We start from the raw sequence: 22,015 nt of genomic DNA on the forward strand, positions 1-22,015 counted from the left end.
CCTGTATGGTAGCAGCTAAATCTTGACAGGCACATCTCAGAGCGCAAACAGGCGAATGTCTTGCAGAAGTATGGAACAACACTAAATATCCAGTAATCAGGCAACAGCCAGCTGTTGGGGTTAGATAATTCTTGTGCAGCTCATTTGCAGCTATTCTTAACAAGTGTCACAAAGATTTAGGATGTGGGTACAGAAAAGAATAAGCTTTATAGGAACTCCTGCTGAGACCTGCGACTGAGCAAATACACTGTTTAATCACATGCTTGGTAAAGAGTTAAGCTGTTGGGTGGATTTCACAGCAGATTGGCCACATATTGTTTATCATTTCATTATTATCGATCACTTGATAAATAATATTCAGGCTATATCTCATCTAAAAAAATGTACATGACTTGGAGCTATTTTCCCTTTGTGGTCCTTACCCTGCTTTAGGATGGACGTGCTCCACTGGAGAATGCACCAGGTGAAAGAGATGAGATTGTGAAATTGTGTCACAAGGCTAAAGGTAATTTCTGCTTGGGAGACCTGGGCTCTGTCATGGCCTCTGTGTGATACCAGGAAAATCATGAAACTAAACATTTCCCATTGCTTTTTCCCATAGATTCTGGGTGTTTGACTTGCAAAAGTCATTCCAGGTTGTAGAGCTGAGAATTCATAGCGGAAGCTTGGGCAAATGGGAATATTGTTTGAGATGCTGAAAGAGCTAACTACTCTGAAGAGGCAGGTACTGACAACCTCACCCGTCCTGTTGAAGCTCTGCCTCAGCTTCCCACTGTAAAATGGGAATAGTTCCACCCTCGCATTCCTCCAGGATGATGTGGTGATACTTTGTGAAGCAATCTGTGGTGAGCACCACAGAGAAGCTCATCAGGGAATAGTTCTACATTGAAAACAGAATTTGTGAGTAAATCACGCCCGGGGCTACACGATGAATAAAGACACCAAAATAGTATCGAGTAACTGCTCATTAACTGAGCATTGCCTATACTGTGCCTTGTGGGAATTCCTGCAATGGCAATCTGGGACAGTAGTGCATACAAATGAGAGAGACAAACGAAAGATGCATGAGCAAATTTAACTGACATTTCTTAAATGCATGCTTAACTTAGCTTCTTTAATGATTTTTTAATGTATTTTTTCATTTATTCAGATTCTGTTTAAATATCCTCAAATGTGTTCACATCCTTATTGCAAGTATTAGGTTAGTGGTATGAGCAGAACTGTGAAGAAATACAATCTGTCTTTTGGCCTTCTGATTTCTCCTGAATAGATATTTCATAGTTGCTCTCTATAGTTATTTTCCAGAGTCAGAAGCAAACTCCAAGAACAAAACATTCACGTGCTGCCTGAGAAAGGAGAAAAGGCCTCAGAGGGGCTATTATCTGTAACATTCTTTATATTCTCAAAGGTTCTGTTGAGGTATTTTTTCATGAGAATCTTAGCATTTGAAGTTTATTCACTTGATCTTTTAAGGATATGACTAACGTATTCATATCTGCACTGCAGATATATATATATATATATTGGAAATCTGTGTGTTGTGTTCTGATGAGCAGGATAAAAGCCAGCGTGGTCTCCAGGGGAAAACCTCTCAGATAAGAATCAGTGCAAGAACCATGGTAGTGAACAGTCTTCGCAATAAGAAAGTTGAAGATAATTTTAGAGCCAAAAGTCACATGAGCCTCGTTTGCCAGAGAGAGGCTGTTCACTGTAAAGATCTTTAAAGTCACTACTGCTTGAAGGGTTTTGAAAAGTCACAGTGGTTCTTTCCTGTAAGTTTGGCTCTTCCCTTCCTTTCACTGAAAAAAAATATGCATCTCTTTAGAGCATGCTGTAGAAAGAATGAAGGGCTCAAGTATGCAGCCTGAAGTTCAAAGGCACAACAGGATACGATACAGTGAGAGGCTATGCAACAAATGGGTTTTGTGGATTGGGTGGTCTTTTGAAACCCTTATGCCATGCCTAGTGCATTAAGTCCTATTCTAAACATAGGCAGTGGCCTAAGCTCTGTTCTGGCTGTGCACTTATGCCATGGCACACGATGAAAAAATAAAACCCTCCAGCAGCCAGGAGCAAAGTTTGAGTGTGAAGGAGTAGCTCAGCTAGTCAGTCACATGAAAGCTGTTTTACAGTTCTGCAATGAGGAGGGCAAACAGGAGAAATTATTAGGGGCTGGCTGCGCTGGGGGCCCACTTGGCCACAGGCTTTACTGTCCTTTGCATTCACATGACTGGCTCAGGGCAGCAAAAGGCAGAAGTGTAAGTGATGGCACAAGTGGCAGAATGCTGTCAATGAGGAACAGGCGTCCAACTTACATGTCAAACTGGAAAATGAAATTCAGGAAGGGAGTTCAGAGCAACGGCAACTGATACACCCGCCCAAAGCTTTCCACAACTTTTAAAGTGGTTTTTAGCTAGACACATGACCTGTTCAAACAAATCATGCATTTGACTTTCATCTTCCTGTAAACTGAGACATCCGGAGCTGAAGCGTGAGGTTGAACCACATCCCAGCAGTACCAGAATGACAGGCGACACCTTACACAACACATCGAAACAGAAGTGCCGGCTTGCTCTTCCTGAGAGTATGTATATTAGCTGAGCATCCCCCTTTGAGGTCATTTCTAGCTGATGCTGGTACTTTTTTCTGTTTATGACTTTATCAGTAGGTGGCAGTAACAGATGATCCTGTGCAATTTCTACTTGTAACAGACATGTGGGAAAGAAAAGACCCTATTTTAGGGTAAAGCTGCTCGTTTTGTTTGTTCACAAGCGTGAGTGGTGTAAATACACTTGACAAACTCAGACGTACATCTTCCTCTAACAGACAGAAAAGTTGCTCCCATACCAGTTCTGGTATTTATGGCTGTACTTAATTTGATAGTGCCATAAAACTGAATTCAATTAGATGCAAATGTACAATATTTATTCCAAATATTCTCCCAAAAGATTAAATATGCAGGTGTAACATTTTATATAGCACTTATGCTGGTAATTTTGCCCACTATTTTTCACACATCACAGTACCATTTAAGTCAGTCTAATGACTTTAAGTATTATTAGCTTTTGGTACAAGAAGTGTCTGTTTCTTAGGAACCACTCCTCCCCCAAGTTTTCTTAAGTCTCCTTGAAGAAACAAATCTAGATCCTGATGCAGACCCAAAGGAGAGCTTGTAACTACAGTTATTTTCTAAGAGAATCACATACGGAGATTTTTGCCCCTGTACAGTGAAGACAATGAGACAGGCTAAACTATATAATCAGGTCCTCCCAAAGTACATCTTTTGCTACTCCTTTGGTGTCAGATATCCAGCTAGATAAATGAGTAGCATATCCAAGTTCCAGGCTTTAAAATACACCTTTACAGACCATTACTCTTAAAAGTGTTCTTTCCTTCTGCTGGAGCTGATCGTATTGTAAGTCTCTACAAAAATGCTTTGTTATGATGTCCTTTGCAATCAGTTGGCAACAGCTCCTCTGTTTACCTTTGTGTCACCAACAGCAAAGTTTGTATTTATTTTACTCTACAGTGTGACCTAGAATAGCTTAATTTAAACTAACTTCCATTTTTTTCCCCTCCTTCAACCATAAATTTGTAGAGACTAGCTTTAAAATCTTGCCTATCAATCAGCAATAGCCAAACACTCTGCTACTAATTTAATATGCGGTTCAGGAAGCAAATAAGAGGAATTTAGTACCTAACAGAGAGAAGGGAAATAGTTTTTAATATGGAAATGATAATATTTAACATTCAAGGTAAACCAAGGAGATTAATCTGAGGAATGCAAAACAGCCAGCACCACAAGCGCTACTGACACTTTAGCATTTACCGTTAATCCATCACTGGGAAGTCTTATTTTATCAGAGCAGCAAACAAGGGCATATGAACAAAGTATTGGTAATAATATGGCAAAAACTCTTGGAATCCAGCTTCTGTTCTGAAGTTCTCATTCTCTGAGATGACAGCCCCAGCTCGCATTGCTAACAAGGAACATGTGTTATTTTCCAGGCCTGAAATACAAAGCGACAAACCTAATGGCATATGAAACAAAACAGAGAGTATGACACCAGGACGGTGACAGGCCTAGTCGTGATGTTAGTGGGAATCAAATCAGACCGTCTGATGAAGATAAAACCTCACTGCTTCAGCCTACAGCAAACTTGTCAGACAAAGCCATTTCAGAGCGCACTGGTTTTTAAAATCATGCTATACTTCATAATATACGTATTCAGTTTTAGAAAAATGTCCAAGAATCCTCAGGTATTGTGTAGAGATTGAGGGAAGATGTTTGAGCACGAAACTCAACCATCAACAGCAGATTAATCTAAACCACCTCAAAGGTTAAAGCAGCAAAAAATATAATAATGACAAAGACATTTTATAGTTTGGAGGAACTGAGGGAGAAGACATTAATTTTAATGTTCTTTTGTGGATCTGGCTGTCATAAAAAACCCCAAATGGCACCATTCTCTTCAGAGAGTCAGGATTTTGATGGTGTTACTGAATAAAGCCACATGTTCAATGTGGCGCAAAGCTGTTACAATTATTTTGAACTGTTGATCTTCCAGGAGTGCCCCCCCACCAGCAGCAGATCTTCATTCAAGGAACTGGTAGGTAAGGCCTGATGATAGTAGAGCAATCTGTCCTGCTTTCCACTAAGGAGCTAAGCTTCCATGGTTTAACCTCTTCAGGTACATTATAGACATCTGGTAAAATAAATATGCAGTTTATGCTATTCTATGTGTTTCCTTTCTTAAAATTAGAAACACAAAAACATCTTAACAGATACAAAATGTTTTACCTGATCAAAGCTTTGAACTGATGAAAAAAACCACAAACATGGGAACTGGCTATTAGAAACATAAGAAGTCCAACACATTCACAACTACTTGAAGAGTAATCTTGGAGAAAATGTTAAGTCCAAACCAATGACATTCCCCTCTTGTGAATAATAATACAGGAATTTTGTAAATGCAGCTCTTGTAGCTAGCACTGCTCAGAACTACTGTGAAATGTTTCAATCTCAGGAGCTCGATGCTAATGCTAATTGGAAACAGAAAGCAAGCTGTTTGAGGTACTGTAATAAGCTGTGGCAATTTTGTTATTTTAGATGGGAATGTTAATGATGAGCCACAAATGCAAGTTGTTACAAAGCCTTTGAGAATAAAGCTGTATGCCCTATATTCCCCTCCCATGCTGTTCCAGTTAAAACCATACATGCAGAAGGACAAATGGAAACGTTGCCATGGTGATCAGAGCCCTTACCAAATCACATACAGTGTAGGAAGGATTCCCTGAAGAACCTTATTAAGCATTTTGTTGCTCCTTTTTAACAAATATTTTCAGAAAGCCATTTTTATTTCACTGTCAATAAAGCCGCTACTCAGTTAGCTAAAGCCTATTTCTCCAGCCCCCGCAAAAAGCTGAACATTAAGAAATATTCTCATTAAAAGTTAGGAATAAGAATCTTAAACTGAAAACTTTAAAATAGGAACCAAGGCTAAACCAAGCCAGGACCTGTCCAAGAGATCTGAATGTTTTTCAGAGCACTGTGAAGTAGTCCTGTGTGTACTTGACTACTGATGTCTTCAGCTGCCAAATTAAAACCCAAACCTCTAAATGAAAGACAACCCACAAGCCTATTGGTTAGAAGGAGTATCATTTATCCCACAATACCACTCCAAGAATTGACATGGAGGTTCCACGTTAGACACACATGGTGGGTGAGCTGTCCGGCTGCAGAACCACAGTCCAAAGCCACCCATCTCATGTAACTGGACTGGCAGCTAGGTGCAGCACATTATTCATGTTGATTGGCAAAGAAAACAAAACCAGTACAGTGCAGACTTCTTGTATTTCCATTGCACAAACCAGTACAACAAATACTGGTGGAAACTGCTAAACATAACTTGGAGCAGGCATGTGTACTTTGGGGTCAGTCAGACCAGTGCTCTTCTCCAGTGAAATCATCTCCTGCCTTAGGTGTAGGGCTGTCTCCACCAGCTTTTCTAAGGAGTGACATTTCCAGTACATTGACACACTGTACATATGAAGCACTGCAGTGACAGAACTCTCACGATCAGACCAGAAAGGAGCTTTCACTTTTCTTAAGGAGAATTAAAAAAAAAAAAAAAAAAGTCTATAATGTAACAGTTGTTTCCATCAGATGCCTTGATTGGACTTGATTCTACTTACTGAAGAAGGCAGAACAGTCATATTCCATACCCCGTTCATTTCCTCTCACTGCACTTTAAGCAAAGTCAAACCAAAAACACCCTCTCAGAATCTCCATAAATTACTTCCTGGTAACTTATCTCATTACTAACCTGGGGCTACAAAATATACAAACTTACGTGTCAATGGCAGTGGTCTCGCTGCACATTCTAGAACAACTTTAATTTACCATTACTCTCCATTCCCACAAAGTCTTGCTCTTGTGGGCAAAAGCATGTAGAGAGGTGCTTAGAAAACGTAATTCCCCTCCCTGTACCGATCAGGGCAGATTTACTACCTCCACTGAGAGCTGCAGAACAATTTAAACCAATATAATTCAAAATACAAGCAGCCAGGTTTTTCTACAGTTTTATTGATAGTGTGTAACTATACATCTTCATTTTGCTTGTAGTTACAATGTTCCTTTACTAAGATTGTTTCTGTACTCAAGTTTATTACAGTCTTCAGAAAACATTTATAAACACCACCTACTGTATAAGACTGACCATTCCAAACATCGTAAATCACTGGGATTTTTTCCTAAATAGTGCTACTTGAGGAAAGGTCATGCTACTCATTTTAGATAGAAATCTGTAAAGGCAAATGAATTAAATTCACCTTCCAAAGAAAATAAGAAGGTTAAAAATAGCTTAAGAATTGGTATGACTCATTTAGGTCTCAGAAAAATCTATGACTGGCAAAGACATCTACAATTTGATACTGTACTCAATGCTTTCATTAAGACCAAAAGAATCTATATGAAGAACTGAAATTCAAGTCATCCATTGGTCTGAAAGCTAAGGATTACCTTGAATTCTTCAGATTTTTTTTTTTTAACCAGAAAATGCAGTACCCTCTAAAAATAGTGTTGTTATAGTCTAAGTATTGTTATCTGAAGAAAAAAGTGCTAAAACTAAAAGCATGCAACATTGACACCAAATTTTAGCAGAAGATATTTTTAATTGAAAACCCACTCAGAGGATAGTACAAAAGAGTTTCTTCTCCCTGAAGGGATTTTCAGATGCAGGCACTGGAATAATAAGGGGATCTTCTCCAATATGAGCATCACAATATGCCAGTAAATCTGCTGCAGCCTTGGATACCTATAGAAGAGAAAACTACTGTAAAAATTTTGAACCAATCCGCATTGCATAAATATTCTTCATATAACATACAGTAACAGTGGCTATCATAAAATAGAAGTAGATCGGTTTATCCTTCAAATTACAAGAGACCACAGCTCTGAATTTGCTCTTACTAGGCTTACTAATCCTTACATATATTTTATATAACATAGTGACATTAGATGGTATCAATTTATATGCTTTGCGTTCAGCTGTCCTCCCTCAGAAGGAAGGTCAGAAGCATACACTCATTGAAACGTGTTAAACCATGACACACGTATATGCTAATGGCCCATAAACAACAGGGATTCTCCTTCAAGCTATGTTTCTGTAGAGGTTGCCTGCTTCAGCTCTTATTCCTAGCCACTGGATGTAAGGTTTTCCATAAACAGTCTCTCTACCCTTTGCTCCTCCAGATACAAAACAAAAGTCCTCTAAGCACATAACCATGGGATTAAAAAGAAAGAGGAAATCAGAAACCAAACTTGACCATCATGTGTCGTAGCTCTCATTTAAGCTAAATATTGCTCTTTTCAATGAAGTCAGACTAATGTCTTCTGTTTAGTAAGTTATTATAAGTACTATTTTAATCATAGCATTAAACTTGAGCGTTACCTTAATCTTTTTATACTTCTAACATCTCCAAATTCAGCAGGTTGGTTAATGCTTACTGAAAAGTCCTACAGAAATGTAACAGTGGGTTGGCATACAAGACAATTTCAAAAAAAATGAAAAATGAAATATTAAACCATTTCAGCTGTAGCTGAAATCTTGTAACCTTTGCAGCTTTGTGGCCTAATATTGGTGACATTAGGCTACTGTGACTCATTTTTTCAAGAATTTAATATATATATATGAAACATTTTTGCTCTGCTGAGTCAGTAAAATATTTACAACTCCCTGTATCTCTTTGCTTTAATTATTGTGTTTTCAATATTATGACAGTTGAGAAAATGAGACAGGAAGTCTTTACAAAGTCTTTCCTCTGAGCACCGTGACAGCTTCTCCCAAGGTCAGCACATTCACACAACTCTAGTGAAAAGGAAAAACAAATCAGGTTTCTGGTATTTTTCTCGCAGGTGTGTTAGCTTTGGCTTCCCCACACCCTGCTTGCTTTGGCAAGTTCAGCCTGTAGTAGGCTTAAGATTAGACATCTGAAGTCAAGGGTGCTGGGTCAGGATTTGCATAATTTAAATTAACTTCCAGGACAAAATAACTTTTTCTTTTTTAAATATCCACTGAAACATGCCTTTGTAGAATGCTTAAACCCATAAAGTACCTATGCTTGGCATCCCAGTATAGACGATCTTCCTAGCAGAGGAAGCAAGGGTGTTTTGGTTACTTAAAATTAGTTTGCCTTTGAATTGGCTTGTAAGAAACAAAGAGTTCAGGCTACATGTGAACAACATATTGCTGGGCCAATGCAAAGCAGAAGACTGAGCTGATTTGCTCTGATGTGCAGAGGTATTCAGAAGGACCAGTGCTTCTCAGAAGAGAAGCGGGTCAGACAAAAGTGTGTGGAAAATTATGGACTTTGAAGTACAGAGAAAGGATTGTAATTATTTTCAGACTACTGAAGGCTGCTTGGTAAGCAGAGGCAAAAGAATGAGGCTTAAGGTGTGAGGGCATTGTCTAAAATAGAGAGGTAGAACTGTAATGAACAAATAGAAAACTTATGAATCCTATCATAGTCCCAATTTTCATTAAAATTTACTTGTGATTTTTAAAAAAGCAGATTCTCCAAAGAAAGGCACAATGTAGACTGACTATGAAATTCCTATCAAGCCCCAAAAAAATCAAAAGACAGAAAACGTACTTTTCTTTGCTAATGATTTATGCTATGCCTCAACAAGGTATAAACTAGCATAGAATGCATCCACTGAAGAGGAAGTTAGCATGTTTCCAGGAGGAATGTACCACCACAACATTTTGGAAAGTATTTCCAAGTAATGGCAATCGATTCATATTGCCATTATACATTCCTATTTTCGTAGCATACATATCTTCACTTTTCTATTGTCCTGCAAGCACAGCTGCACGTCTCAAATGAAGGCAGTTCTATGCTCTAATTAATTTATTAGCTGGTCCCAAACTCTTGCATTCAAACAGAGCAAGTCAAGCTCAGAGCCACAGGTGCCCACAAAAACGTTCTGTGACATTTTCAGTGCTATGTCATAAAAAACACTGGTGACATAAAACCTAATGTACAGCTAGTTTAATTCTCTGAGTCCCAGAGACAGGGGTCATTAAGATGCCCAGCACATTTCATCTTTGATTAACAAGCTAATAAATAGTTCTTTTATGCACTAAACCAACAATCTTTTTAAGTAGACTGACCCCTATAGGAACAGAGAACCAAAACTGGACTTCAACAGACCAACCTTCCTATAACTACCTTTTTTGTCCCATGTATGGGTAAGCAACAACAGCCTGAGCATATTGCTTTTCATTTGATGGAAGAGATGTACAATTTCAGTCTTCAAAGAGATAAACCCAATAGTATCATTTTCTGTTTCTCTACAGATTACTGTGCTTTGACATCATATAACAATAAAAAGGATTTTCACTAGCAAAAGCACAGCATTATATTTTGTATCTAACTTGTCCTCTAATGCTGGTAGGATAGCCACGAAGCAGAGCAAGCAGCTTCTTCAATATGACAGTGTTTAAATCATAAATTAGTTTGCTTTGATAAATAGTATTACTAAATAGTATTATTTAGTAGAAAACAAACCTGCAACAAGGAACTGAGGAACGTGATCACATTTTGGCATATTGCCGCAAACTAAACCTGTATGAGGTCTTGTATTTTCATCCTTTAAGAAAAAATAAAAGGCTTTGGGAGGAGAAATCCTCCCATTGGGATTACAGCAGTGAAGCATTTCTTCACTAAAAGTGGAGTAGCTCGGGTTTGCACAGTGGAATAATGACCACTCACTATGGAGAGTTAAGTTAGCTGACCACATTCCAGGAGCAATGAAAACATTGGTTCGGGTGGCTGTGAGCACAGTTAGCGAAGTCAGAACTGTGGCCCAAAAAAAACCAAACGTAAACACAATGTTGCCTCCAGCAAGTTTCCTGCTCAGTGTTATTATTTCAAACAAGAGTGGCGGAAGACCTCTGCATTGAGCATCACATTAGGGCTACAGCAGAGACGGCTGCGTTAGCGTATGTCAGCATGCAAAGGTTGCCTCACAGCAAACATAGTAGCTTGTTACTGTACAAAATAATGTACTGATCATCCTATTTGTGTCATGGAGGAAGTTACATGAAGGCCACTCTATCACAGCTTTTACTTCACCTTTAGGGTTATTTGTAGCTGAATGCTGCTGCACAGTTTCAGAATAGATTTTATTATGAATTAAAATAAACACATGTATTTTGAATATTCCAGTGAAGCTAGCACACTTATCATTTCAGCTCTCTTATGCAATACAGCTTGGTCTGCAGATTCAAAGTAATTTATATATATAGCAGAAGTGGCTGAATAAAAAAAATCAGACTCCAGTTTGATTGATGAATTCTTACAGAAAGCTAACATTTAAATTTTTTTAATCTGTTAAAGTACATAGGCAGAGGAGATGGAGTATATCGGTATCACACCGACCTCACATTTTATACTATTATTTTTATTCTGTGTAGTGAAAAATACATCTGGTTGTCAAATTGCCAAAAGAAAAAAACCACCCCACAACACAACACTCAAGCCTGATGCTTCAAAGAATTAGTCTCAGGAGGACTGTGGAATTTTACCATTATAGTTCAGAATAACAGAGGTGATAAAAACAGCCGAAGTTAGAACATAATCCTGTTAGCTGCACTAATAATTATAAGCTTCCATGACAGGGCAAAATGCTGCAATTACGATGTCATCTGTCTTGTCATGGATTGTGACTAATTACCGTTCTTGCTATAACACCCACTCTGCTTATCCTTTACATCTAAAACAAAGAGATTCACACACAATTTACTGGCAATTCTATTGCTTATCTCCCAACACTATTCAGAACCAGCTAGGAATATTTTCTACCTTCTTAAGAAAAAAGAAAATGGAATAATAACTGATATACCAAGATTCTTAAATGTCAGAGCACTCCTTCTTGCTTTTCTGCTTGCAAAGAGAAGATCAAATAGTGCTTTATTCTGGGGACAACTCTGATAAAGCACCAATATTATCTTTGCTTTCTCAACTTTACTACTAACATTATCCTACTAGTCATGAGGCCACTGTTCAATTTCATTTGGTATTTCCTAGCTTGGAATTTGCACCTCCTGCTTTCTACTTACCTTTCCATTATAATTCTATCCATTCCTGCAGTGAAGTAAGGCAGGTTTAATTTACAGTCGTTCTGAGTTTCTTAGGTTCAAAAACTCACCACAGTAATACACCTTCCAGCTACCAATCAATACATCAGTAACTTCACTCTCCCCTTTTAAATTGTTTCTTTCACACCTCAACAGCAAGCTATCTTTGTGGAACCTCAAAACACTGCACTGCTTGCTGCTCTGACTTGTTATAGGACTTAATTTTTAACTCAGATGAAAAATCCAGAACACAGTGGGGAATGAATGGGCAACTATCATCATACTTGTAACTACAAGATTTTAATTGAGCAGACCCAATTCTTGCTGGTTACAGCAGCTACTATGCATGGAAAACAAAGTGCCTGTGTAGCAAAAAATTAAGCTGGAACTTTTGATTTCCCCAGTCGATAATACAGGCACCTTTTTAATGCTAACAATGTGGTCTTGTCTATTATGGGAATAACCACTTAGCCATAGCTACTTGCAAAACAGTGTTTAATTAAATTATTTGGAAAACACTGATCTTTTGTTATATGTCTAACTAGTTTAAGCAGATGCATGACAGCAGAAAAAAGGAATTAATGTTTGTTTCTCTCACTTTACAGTTATGATCCAAGAACTGAAAATCTCCTGTTGAAACTACTGGAAAGTCTCCTGGTAAAATTTGGCTGTACTGAAACACACACTTAACTGTTTCAAGATCAAAAAAGAAAAACAGATCTTGAGGGAATAAAAAGCCAACCAACCCCTTGTTACAAACCCTCATATACTTGTTCAAAGAAATTCTAGGACACAAGACATAAACATTCTGCAAATTGTACTTTGTTTATGACAGTATAGGCACTCTCAGAATACTGAAACTCATCATATTTTCTTTAGTACCTTTTTGGACCCATGCTGTATTGAAAGGTGAACCAATTGTACTTTCAACATATCTGGTTTTTAGGTCTACCACACTTGCTAATAATTGTGGCTTTTTAATTAAACTACCTGTAAGAATAACCTGTGTCTTTCTTACATATGCAGTTAAGAACATTATACATGTAACTAATGAAGCTATCTGCATAACTGAGCTAATGACGTGCTATGTGAAAGTTACTCCTGATTAGATAAAAGCAAGTTTAAGACAATCTACTAAGTATCATCACTTTCAAGTTCCAATAAACTGAGCCATATTTTCACAACCCTTTCCTCTGCCACTCACCCACATCTATTCCTTCTTGTCAATTGTGCAGCTGCATGTGACCTGAATCAGGGGACTAACCCCACTGAACACTGAAAAGGCATACCTTCCCTTATTGAAGGAAATAGAAATATCTGTCCCTGTGAACAGGTATCTATTACACGATCAATTTGTCGAGACACTATACAAGACAGAAACTACAGATCTGCAAATTCAATGGACTTACAAGACATTGCTAAAAACTGCAACAAAATGGAGCAACCAAAATGTCTATTTTCATATAAGCAAGATGACTGCTAATGTGAATTGCACTAATATTTCTGAATTATAAATACAATATTTCTAATGAATGAGTTTATGATCTGATACTATTTTAAAATAATAATTACATACTATCGCCTTCATGCTGACTGCATGCAGAATTTCAGCACACAGGACAGATGGACATGAGTTAAGAGTACATGAAGAATTTAATGTCCAATATTTCTAAGCTGTCTTCAGTTTGTAACCTCAGTTGAAAACAGTTACAGTTTGTAACAACTCAGTTATCTGCAGAAAACCTGATTACTTATATGCATTCATTCTTCTGTAGTCTTTCCATCTCTAAACTCTTCTTACTTGTGAGGACTTTTCATCCAAATAATTATTCCCCATTTTCAGAGATAGTGGAAGCGCACGCAAGAGATGAGTGTTGCACTCTTAAAACTTTCCATGACATACTTAGGTTTTAGGTGCTTGATTTATTCACAAAACTTTAGGCTAGTGGAAAGCAGAATGATAGGCAAGAATAATTCACAGGCTTTTCGGATTAAAAATGTTGAGAACCTCTGTTTAATAGTGCCTTTAGTTACAATATTTAATCCGCATACATTTAGAGGCATGATAAAATCAAATCCTCACACAACAGTGTGAAGAATCATAATTGAACATTGCAATCATACATATTTTTTGTGCAATGACAGCTTTGCTGAATCAAACAAAGCACAGCAATTCAGGTTGTCTCATTATTAAAAAATACTGTAATAGCTTAAAGAATTACTCCAGTTCTTAAAGAAGAACTAAGAAACCTGAAACACTAGCATTCAGACACAGATGACAAAGACAAGCACCTGTGCTTGCCAACTGATCTTAAATATTTCACAATATCATTTTTGACAGATGTAAAAAGCACTCATACAGAAGCAGACTAGAAGCCAGGCCCTGGAAATCACTTTGTGAGAAGCAAGCAATTAGTATGTAACTAATTCACAGTATTGAATATTGGTTTATAGTTCAACACAGATTTTTAATTTCAGATGATTGAGTCCTTCTGCGATATTAAAGGGAAGATGTACCACAAACTAGTGAGTAAATGCAAAACGTCAATGATAAGTCTAAGTTTACCTTCATCCTATCCATGTATGCTTCCATTTTTAATTGCTCCACAGCTTTCCTGGCTTGAGATATACTGGTTGTACTGTTTGACACCAGTTCCTTCATTTTGTTTTTCCTAGAAGAAACAAAGTTGAAGCAATTTAAAAGTACAGGTAGCAAATATAGCAATCACCAAGAAGATAGTTATGTGAAATCTAAGCAACCCTCACCTACTGCACTGTGACACTACCAGGCTGTAGGTCACAAATACAAACCAAACACCATTTATTTCTGTTCTCTTGTTAAATAGCACCTTATTGCATTGTATATTTTCATCTTCCACTGCCAGTATTCAAACTGAATACTGCAAACAACATACAGATGCAGACTGCATGGCCATTGTTTCAGTTGAGAAATGGTTGCCCTGGTTCAGGTTGCCAACACAGAACAGCTGTTCACAAACAGACCTTGCAGCCGTTACACAGTTTGGCTTCATACCCCAGGTACACCTAGTAACATGAAAACTAGTTCAGAAACGTGCACAATGGAAATGAATATCACACTGCTCTCACCAAGCATCAGAAAGAGAGATTAAGAAGAATGGTGTTTTCCAACTTCTCGCTTATACATCCCCAGTGAAGTCTAAAGATGACTGAAACCCAGTACATTATACTATACAGTATAGGAATGCATTATTTTTCAAGACATCTGCAGCTGCTGGGAAGCATTGCTTCTCTGTTGAGTAGCATTGCTACTCCCTGAGGGCTTGAGGGTAGATCAACTTACATATGCCCTAGGTGGTCTGCATGTTAGGAGACCTCCTGCTGACACTATTACTCAGGACTAGAATAGCGTAAATAACAGTTACTGTTTTGAAGTCACTGGAAGTTAAGTCCATGTGGAAAAAAGGATAGATAGAGATGATCTAGAAAGGTCCTGGACCAGTTATACTACCTAGTAAGATGAGATGTTGAGGTTTCAATCAGCCAAAACACTCGCCTATGGTCCTGTATATATAGTATGCCACAAATGCCACCTGAAGGAAGATTAGCCTGGCACCGAGTGTTAGAAACCAGTACAAAACTAGGCAACGCAAAGGACATGGGGTGTGAGAAGCAGATGGGATGCAAGGGAAAGCACACAAAAGGAGGCATTTTGTATTGCTGCCAAAAGAGTTTTAGGCTTGGATCTTTCAAAATGAGTACTTCCAGCTTATTTCTGGACAAGAAATGAACACCTAGAGCTACACAAGTTTCCCTTCCTGAACCTCAACAGCTTACCTGGTCCAGTCACTGGGTTTAAGATACAAACAGGAAATTAAGTAGGATACAGGAAATGCTTGTGTCAAAAAAAAAAAAAAAAAAAGAAGTATACACAATGTGTTAAGCATGTCAGAATCAACAGAAGTACGCAATCAAGAGCACAAAAATAATGAAGAAATAGCTTTTTAACTGCTTTGACTTCATTAAACACAGATGTCCAAAGACAAGACAAAGATGGCTGTTTCTAAAAATGGTAGATTGTCCTGTAAAATAGGATAGTAGAATACAAATATGATGATGAGTCATGCTCCATTTGAAGAAGCAAAACAATCTTCTTCAGCACTTGTATAGGTCTAGACAGGGGAAAACTTACTTTAAAATGTATTAATTGTGCCAAATAAAACAAGAGCTTTAATATATGCAAAGACAAAGAACAGGTTTTCTGTACACGTGTATCATTGAATGGAACACAAGTTTCCCCCTTGCATGCACTATGACAAACTAAAATCATGTCAGAACACAGCAGCTTTGGTTTTTGACTTGATCTTTGTTTACAATCTTTTAACTCATATTCCTCACAAGGCACAGGATTAAACACATATGGAGGAACTGGCTTTGCATAAAATGCCATGTATAGTACAAAACCCCACAACCAAATAACAGCCTCCAAACAATTTTCAGATGTGTTTTGACTTGCAGTGGACAAGTGGAAAAGATATGAGACATTCACAAGAACCGGAGATTCTGAATTACAGCTCATCTCTGGACTTTTTATTTGACTCAACCCCTAGATTTAAGTCTCAACTTACCCATAAAAATAAGAAAACCACATTTTATCTTTATTTACAAAATGACACCCCTCCCCCCCGCCAAGTATGAATAATTCCAACTTTGTTACCATCTCCATGGCTAGACTACTAATGACCACAGAGCCAAAAAGGCAAAACTCAATGATGTCACCGATTTCTACATTTGCCACAGCTCAAGAGATCAGATGCAATTTAGAAATTTAATTTTGAACGATACTTTTAAATTAAACTGAATTAAGAAACCCAAACTCCATGAGAAGTCCAGAGAATTCCAACCTCCCAAGCTTTTCTGGCAATTCCTTCAATCAAACCATGAAAGTTATAAACATTAGAGCCAGACAATTTGAACTGCTGCTGGCTGCATTGAAGTAGGTGAAAACACTGCTTCTAGTACTTCCAGCTAGTTTTTAATTATCTACTAAATACCAGATTGAGGTAAGACCATAATGCAATTTTGAAAAGACTATCAGGCACAAAAATGCTTTAAAAAAAATCCAAACCCCATTTTGAAAACAGTGCCACACAGTATGTCCTTATCTACCTTCTGAAATGGCAAATGGGGAAAAAGTTAAAAAAGAAAATATGTATCTTGTCTGGTAAACTACTTCATGATATCAGAAAACAATCAGAATAGGAGGCTTCGTAAAGAGAACTTCAAAAAAATAGTCTGGCACGAGGTGTTTCAGCCACTGGAGAAAATTTCCACTTATCCCGAGTAAGAGGTTTGTTTATCCTCTGAAGCACAAACACTTGCTCTGTTCCAAATCCTGCTCTTACCCCAGCCTTCACACACACTTAAATATTTAACTACCATATTTCTGGAAGCGCTTAGCATCCATTTAAGTATCTAATGTCTTTTTTTCATACTGACTGTTCTGGTTCCAGAACTTTGTAAGATGGATTCCTCCTGTTTCACATTTCTCTTAAGAGGCTACACATACGCCTGCCTTCTCTTACTCTCTGCAAATACAGTACGTATTGCACAGCATCACTCAAGACTCTATTAAATACAAAGTGATATTGACAATGAGAATTGTACTCACTTTCAAAACAGGCTGTGATGAACTGGTCCTCTTTCCAGACAAAGCTTTGGCTGAGATCTAGTTCTGCTCTCCTTAGGGCCTATGATATTCTTTCTTAACCTTAAGCCTAATATTCTTTAATGAAATAATAGTTACTTAGAAATAAAGCTCTGAAAAGAAGTTTTAATAACAAGAGTCTATTACACTCTCCCTGAATGACTGTCCCCTGGAATGTGTGAAAGCCGCTTCCTCCAAACACCCTCTCATGGGATATCTCTGTGTTTCTTTGAAGCTGCAGCCTGAAAACTGGCTCTGGCTCTCCCTCCTAAGACGGCTCTTTTTAAACAGTCAAGTGTTCTCGAGGTCTTTAGACCCTTGGGAAGACACAGTTAGCTTTGTAGTGCATCTGGGGGGAAGCCTTCAAAATCATAGAATCATAGAAAAGTTTGGGTAGGAAGAGACCTTATAAGGTCATCTACTTCACCCCCCCTACAATAAGCAGGGACATCTTCAACTAGACCAGGTTGCTCCAAGCCCTGTCCAGCTTCGCCTTGAACACTGCCAGGGATGGGGTAGCCACAGTTTCTCTGGACAGCCTGTGCCAGTGTCTCACCACCCTCACAGTAAAGAATTGCTTCCTAATAGCTAATCTAAATTTCCCTCTTTCAATTTAAAGCCATTCCCCCTTGTCCTGTCACTACATAGCCTTGTAGAAGTTCCTCTCCAGACTTTTTGTAGGCCCCCTTTAGGTACTGGAAGGCTGCTCTAAGGTCTCCTAAGGAGTCTTCTCTTCTCCAGGCTGTACGAGCCCACCTCTTTCAGCCTTTCCTCATAGGAGAGATGCTCCAGCCCTCTGATCATCTTTGTGGCCCTTCTCTGGACCTACTCCAACAGGTTCACATCCTTCTTATGCTGATGCCTCCAGAGCTGGACACAGTACTCTAGGTGGGGTCTCACAAGAGCAGAGTAGAAGGGAAGAATCACCCCCCTGGACTTGCTGGTCATGCTCCATTTAATGCTCAAAAAGAGTAACTTCTCCCCATCTTTCAAATTACCTAAAAAGCCTTGAACCAGAGATCACACAGCTGGGTTTGCTAATATTCATTCCTGGTTGTTTTTCCAGCAGCCCCCTATTAAGTTAGATCAAAACAGACATACACAGGTCTCGATAATCACCGTAGTTACAGTAACTATGTTAGCAATCAGACTACGTGCGGTCTACACATTACTGATGTATGCCAGTGGAGCTAGATTGTATAGGAGCTCATTTGTCCAGTGTATTTCTATGCAGTACACTAAGCACATTAATTTAGTCTCCGTGATTCTTTTCTTTAAGGGGAATGCTGATCACATTAACAAAGAACAGTGACAGCAGCTACATGGCCTTTTTCAGCCAAGTAGTTTCTGCTGACTGGCACACCATGCTAGTCAGTGTTTCCTAAAGCATCCCTCCTGAAAGCTGCGCAGTGACAGCCTCCCAGCCACCTAAATTTTCTGGGGTTTGGGGTTTTTGAACTCACACAAACTTCATCATTTTTCTGGGTGCAGTTCACTCATTTGTGCCAAAGATCTTAATCTCCAGGGCTCATAAAAATGCTCGTGAGGAGCAACTTTTCTTTATTTGTTTTTAGAACAGCTTAGATTGTACCCAACAGCACTTCAACGGCAAATCTATCTCATAAGCCAAGAAGCTGCATAGTATTTGCAAGTAAAGCTTGATTTTACATAAAGGTAAGGAGTGCAACCTACATTTACCAAACTTCATAAATACTTGTTAATAAAATGCAGAAAAAGTCTGAAAACTTGAGTAACACAGAAGAAAAAAATCTAATTTTCAAGCCTTTCAATACAGATTTGAAAAGCTGCCCTACAATTTTCCCCCCTCCACTTCAAGTACGACCTTAAAACACCATACCAAAAAAGTGACCTGTAGAATTCAAGCTAAAAAGTCCTAATCCCAATTGATTTTGTTTTCTTTCAGCAATCTAAAGTAATGGACCTTAAATTATTAGACTAGAGAACCTGGGGTTCACGACTCTGAAGAACACCTTCCACACAAGCTCTGCACTTCTTGGACCATGCAGCACAACAGAAGAGTTAACATAATCATCCAACTAAGTCCCAGGGACTCAGTGGGAACCATCCCTGAATAATGACCTACAAATCACATTCTAAATTGCACATTTCATCATCCACTTGCAAACACACTAAGAATACAGACAGCAAAACATCACAGATGCCAAACTGGCATATCAAAGGAAAAAAAAAATATATACTTAAGAAAATAAATTAAAAAAAAAAGAGAGAGAAAAAAAAGAGGAGGGAAAAAGGGTGGGAAGACGGAAGAAAAGGGGGAGAAGGGAGAAAAAAAAAGAGGGAAAAAAAGGGGGGGGCAAATGAGGAAAGAGAGTTCTACATTTGCTATTTAGGTAAGAGAAACTTAATAAATACCCCTGCATTAAGACCAGTAGCTATCTGTGCTAGCATCACTGTCCACATGACACAGGTCATTCCCCTTTCACCTGCAAGGCATGAAGGGGATAGGAAGAACTACCCCTGCTATCTCAGTTCTTGCTGCAAGATTTACTGCACTTGATGTAGCTCTGTAAACACAGAGGGAGCCTAAGGAACCCTTTTGCTTTCTCTATCCCATGGTTGCATGAAGAAGTAATAGAGAATTACTACAATTTGATACTCCATCCGCTAAGAATAAGCTTAGTAGTACAAGCAGAAATGATTAAAGGAAAGACTATTTGTCTGTTGCTGACCATAAGAATATAATTTTCATGTCATAAATATGGTGACTTCAAAAATAACTGACCACATAACTGCAAACTGCCCAACTTCAATTTTCACCTAACACAGGTACAACCCAGTCCAACTGTCAAGTTTCCAAAAAGTCTTGTCACCATGCTCAAATCTTTTATCCAAAAATATCATCTCGTTTTTCAACATTTAAAAATCTAAGGAAACAATGGCTGAACCAATATGACATTTCACAAGGACAATTCTTTTTATGCAATATATTTATCATCAGCATACAGGTTATGTGCATGTACAGTCCAGCAAACCACCAGACACAGAAAAGTGATTCCTACCTTCTATTTTACCTCTTCAGCTAACTTTAAAAGATAGCTATGATCTTGAAAACAAATATACGGTGAAGTTTGATCATTCCACTTAAATCCTGGTTTAAACGTATTTGAAGTGAATTATGACACATAAAGCAAAGAAAGCGCCCCTGAGAAGCCTGGCACTCTATTACCTGCAGGACAAAGCCGCTTTTCGAGTCGCTTTTCCGAGTTTGATGTCACTCGTTCCCCCGTGCAGCCGCTCACACCCCGCACACGAAAGGGGTTTACTCCCCTGCCGTGCGAAGCCGCCAGCAGCGCAGCAGCCGCTCTCTGGCGCCGTCGCACCAGACAGCCGGAGGGAGGGGAGCAGACCCCACTCACTCAGCGCCCGCGGCGAGGGGTACAGGGGGTTGAAGCGGGCTGTCTGGACAAGGACGATCTCTCCCAACCCCGCAGACGACAACAATGAAACCCAAAGCCCGGAGATGGCTTCTGCGGGTAGCCGGAGCGGCGTTGTTTACCGGCAGCCGACGGGACCGGCCGGGCGGGCGGAGGCAGCCGCGGGTTTTCCAGCACACCAGAGCCGTCGCAGCGGCGAAGAAACCCCCTCACGGAAGGGCCGCTACCCGCCCGCCGGGGCCGCCCCGACCCGCCCTACCCGCTCCCGCCTCCCGTGCAGCGGCGGTGTGCCGCCGGGCACTCACAGCTGGCGGGCGGCAGCAGGCGGGGGTGCTGGCTGGGGCTGCCCGGCGGCACATGGCGCTGCCGGCCTTGACGGGCGGGGCGGGCGCGACCAACGGCCGCCACAGCCGTTGTGGGCCCCTCCCCGCGCGGCGGACGCGGCCGTTACCAGCGCAGGGCGGGAAGCGGGACCTGGCCGTGAGGTAAACTTGAAGCGCAGCCCGGTGCCGCCCCTCCTGCCCTCCCGTGCAGTGGCACCTACTTCCCTCCGTCCAGGCAGTAGCTCACGGGGGATTGGTGGCACCTGTTTCTGCAGTGTTGAACCCTGTACGGCGTGGTAAGAGCCCGCAGTGCCTATCCTTTCCTCGCACTGAACAATGCAAAGATGAAGTAAAAGAACCCAAAAGCACACCGCAAAAAGAAACCACTGTGGAAAAGGGACCGCTCCGACTTACCTTGTGAAGGCAAGTATGCCAGAATAAAATAATTTAGCTTTATAGTTCATTTTTATATACTTCTCAATTACAAATTTGAAAGTCAAGGATAAAGGGCAGCAGCAGTTAATGCGCCCGTTAACGTTTTTAACTGAAAAAACTGTCTGCCCCAATAGCTAACACCGTGGCAGGAGTACCACCACCACAACCTCATCTGTTTTGTTCCCCTGTAACATGGCTGTTCCCTCTGGAAAGGCGTACATTTATCATCCTGCTGTCAGCACTTTTTCACACTCCATCTTAACAGAGCAGAAGCATTTCCAAGGGACATATCTTTTCTATACATAAGAGAAGAGGGAAAAGCCCTGCTTTTTAAAGGTGCATTGGAGCATGGGCAGCCTCTTCAAAGAGTGAGCCAAGAGGGTCGTGGCTTGGGAGAAGGACAAAGGTATTACCGAGTATAAACAGGTGACTTCATAAGTTTACCCTAAACAGACATCCAGAAACTGGTCAAAAATTGCTACTGTTTCATTCACATTTAATTACACCCTCATT

The 22,015-nt window shown here is 39.6% G+C and overlaps 1 protein-coding gene and 1 long non-coding RNA gene across 5 annotated transcripts; one reads left to right on the top strand and one right to left on the bottom strand.

Moving 5' to 3' along the window:
• The first annotated feature begins 501 nt into the window (after positions 1-501).
• On the top strand, positions 502-11,072 carry LOC130602035 (uncharacterized). The gene is made up of 3 exons (XR_008972803.1): positions 502-900; positions 8,283-8,349; positions 10,758-11,072. It is a non-coding gene; the product is annotated as an uncharacterized LOC130602035 (long non-coding RNA).
• On the bottom strand, positions 7,067-21,586 carry GNG4 (G protein subunit gamma 4). 4 transcript variants are annotated; one of them, XM_057414539.1, is made up of 3 exons: positions 21,482-21,586; positions 14,209-14,314; positions 7,067-7,316 (listed from the first exon to the last, which is right to left on the bottom strand). In XM_057414539.1, the coding sequence occupies exons 1-3, from the start codon at positions 21,529-21,531 to the stop codon at positions 7,188-7,190; spliced, it is 285 nt and encodes a 94-aa protein (XP_057270522.1). In that variant the 5' UTR covers positions 21,532-21,586; the 3' UTR covers positions 7,067-7,187. The 4 variants fall into 4 exon arrangements, with proteins under 4 accessions (XP_057270522.1, XP_057270524.1, XP_057270523.1 ...); XM_057414541.1 differs by lacking the exon at positions 21,482-21,586 and adding an exon at positions 20,867-21,022; XM_057414540.1 differs by lacking the exon at positions 21,482-21,586 and adding an exon at positions 20,537-21,022.
• Between the last annotated feature and the right edge of the window lie 429 nt (positions 21,587-22,015).

This window comes from Pezoporus wallicus, unplaced genomic scaffold (genome assembly GCF_028554395.1).
Source record: "Pezoporus wallicus isolate ANWC-B61680 ecotype Strahan unplaced genomic scaffold, APGP_CSIRO_Pwel_v1 contig_8042, whole genome shotgun sequence".
In the NCBI taxonomy this organism is placed as follows: Eukaryota; Metazoa; Chordata; class Aves; order Psittaciformes; family Psittacidae; genus Pezoporus; species Pezoporus wallicus.

Excerpts from the sequence above, each read along its gene's own strand:
- GNG4 (XM_057414539.1), bottom strand. The coding sequence starts at position 21,531 with ATGAACTATAAAGCTAAATTATTTTATTCTGGCATACTTGCCTTCACA. Across the intron at positions 14,315-21,481 it reads GGCATACTTGCCTTCACAAG|GAAAAACAAAATGAAGGAAC; the intron begins GTAAGTCGGAGC and ends TGTTTCTTCTAG. Across the intron at positions 7,317-14,208 it reads CATACATGGATAGGATGAAG|GTATCCAAGGCTGCAGCAGA; the intron begins GTAAACTTAGAC and ends TCTCTTCTATAG.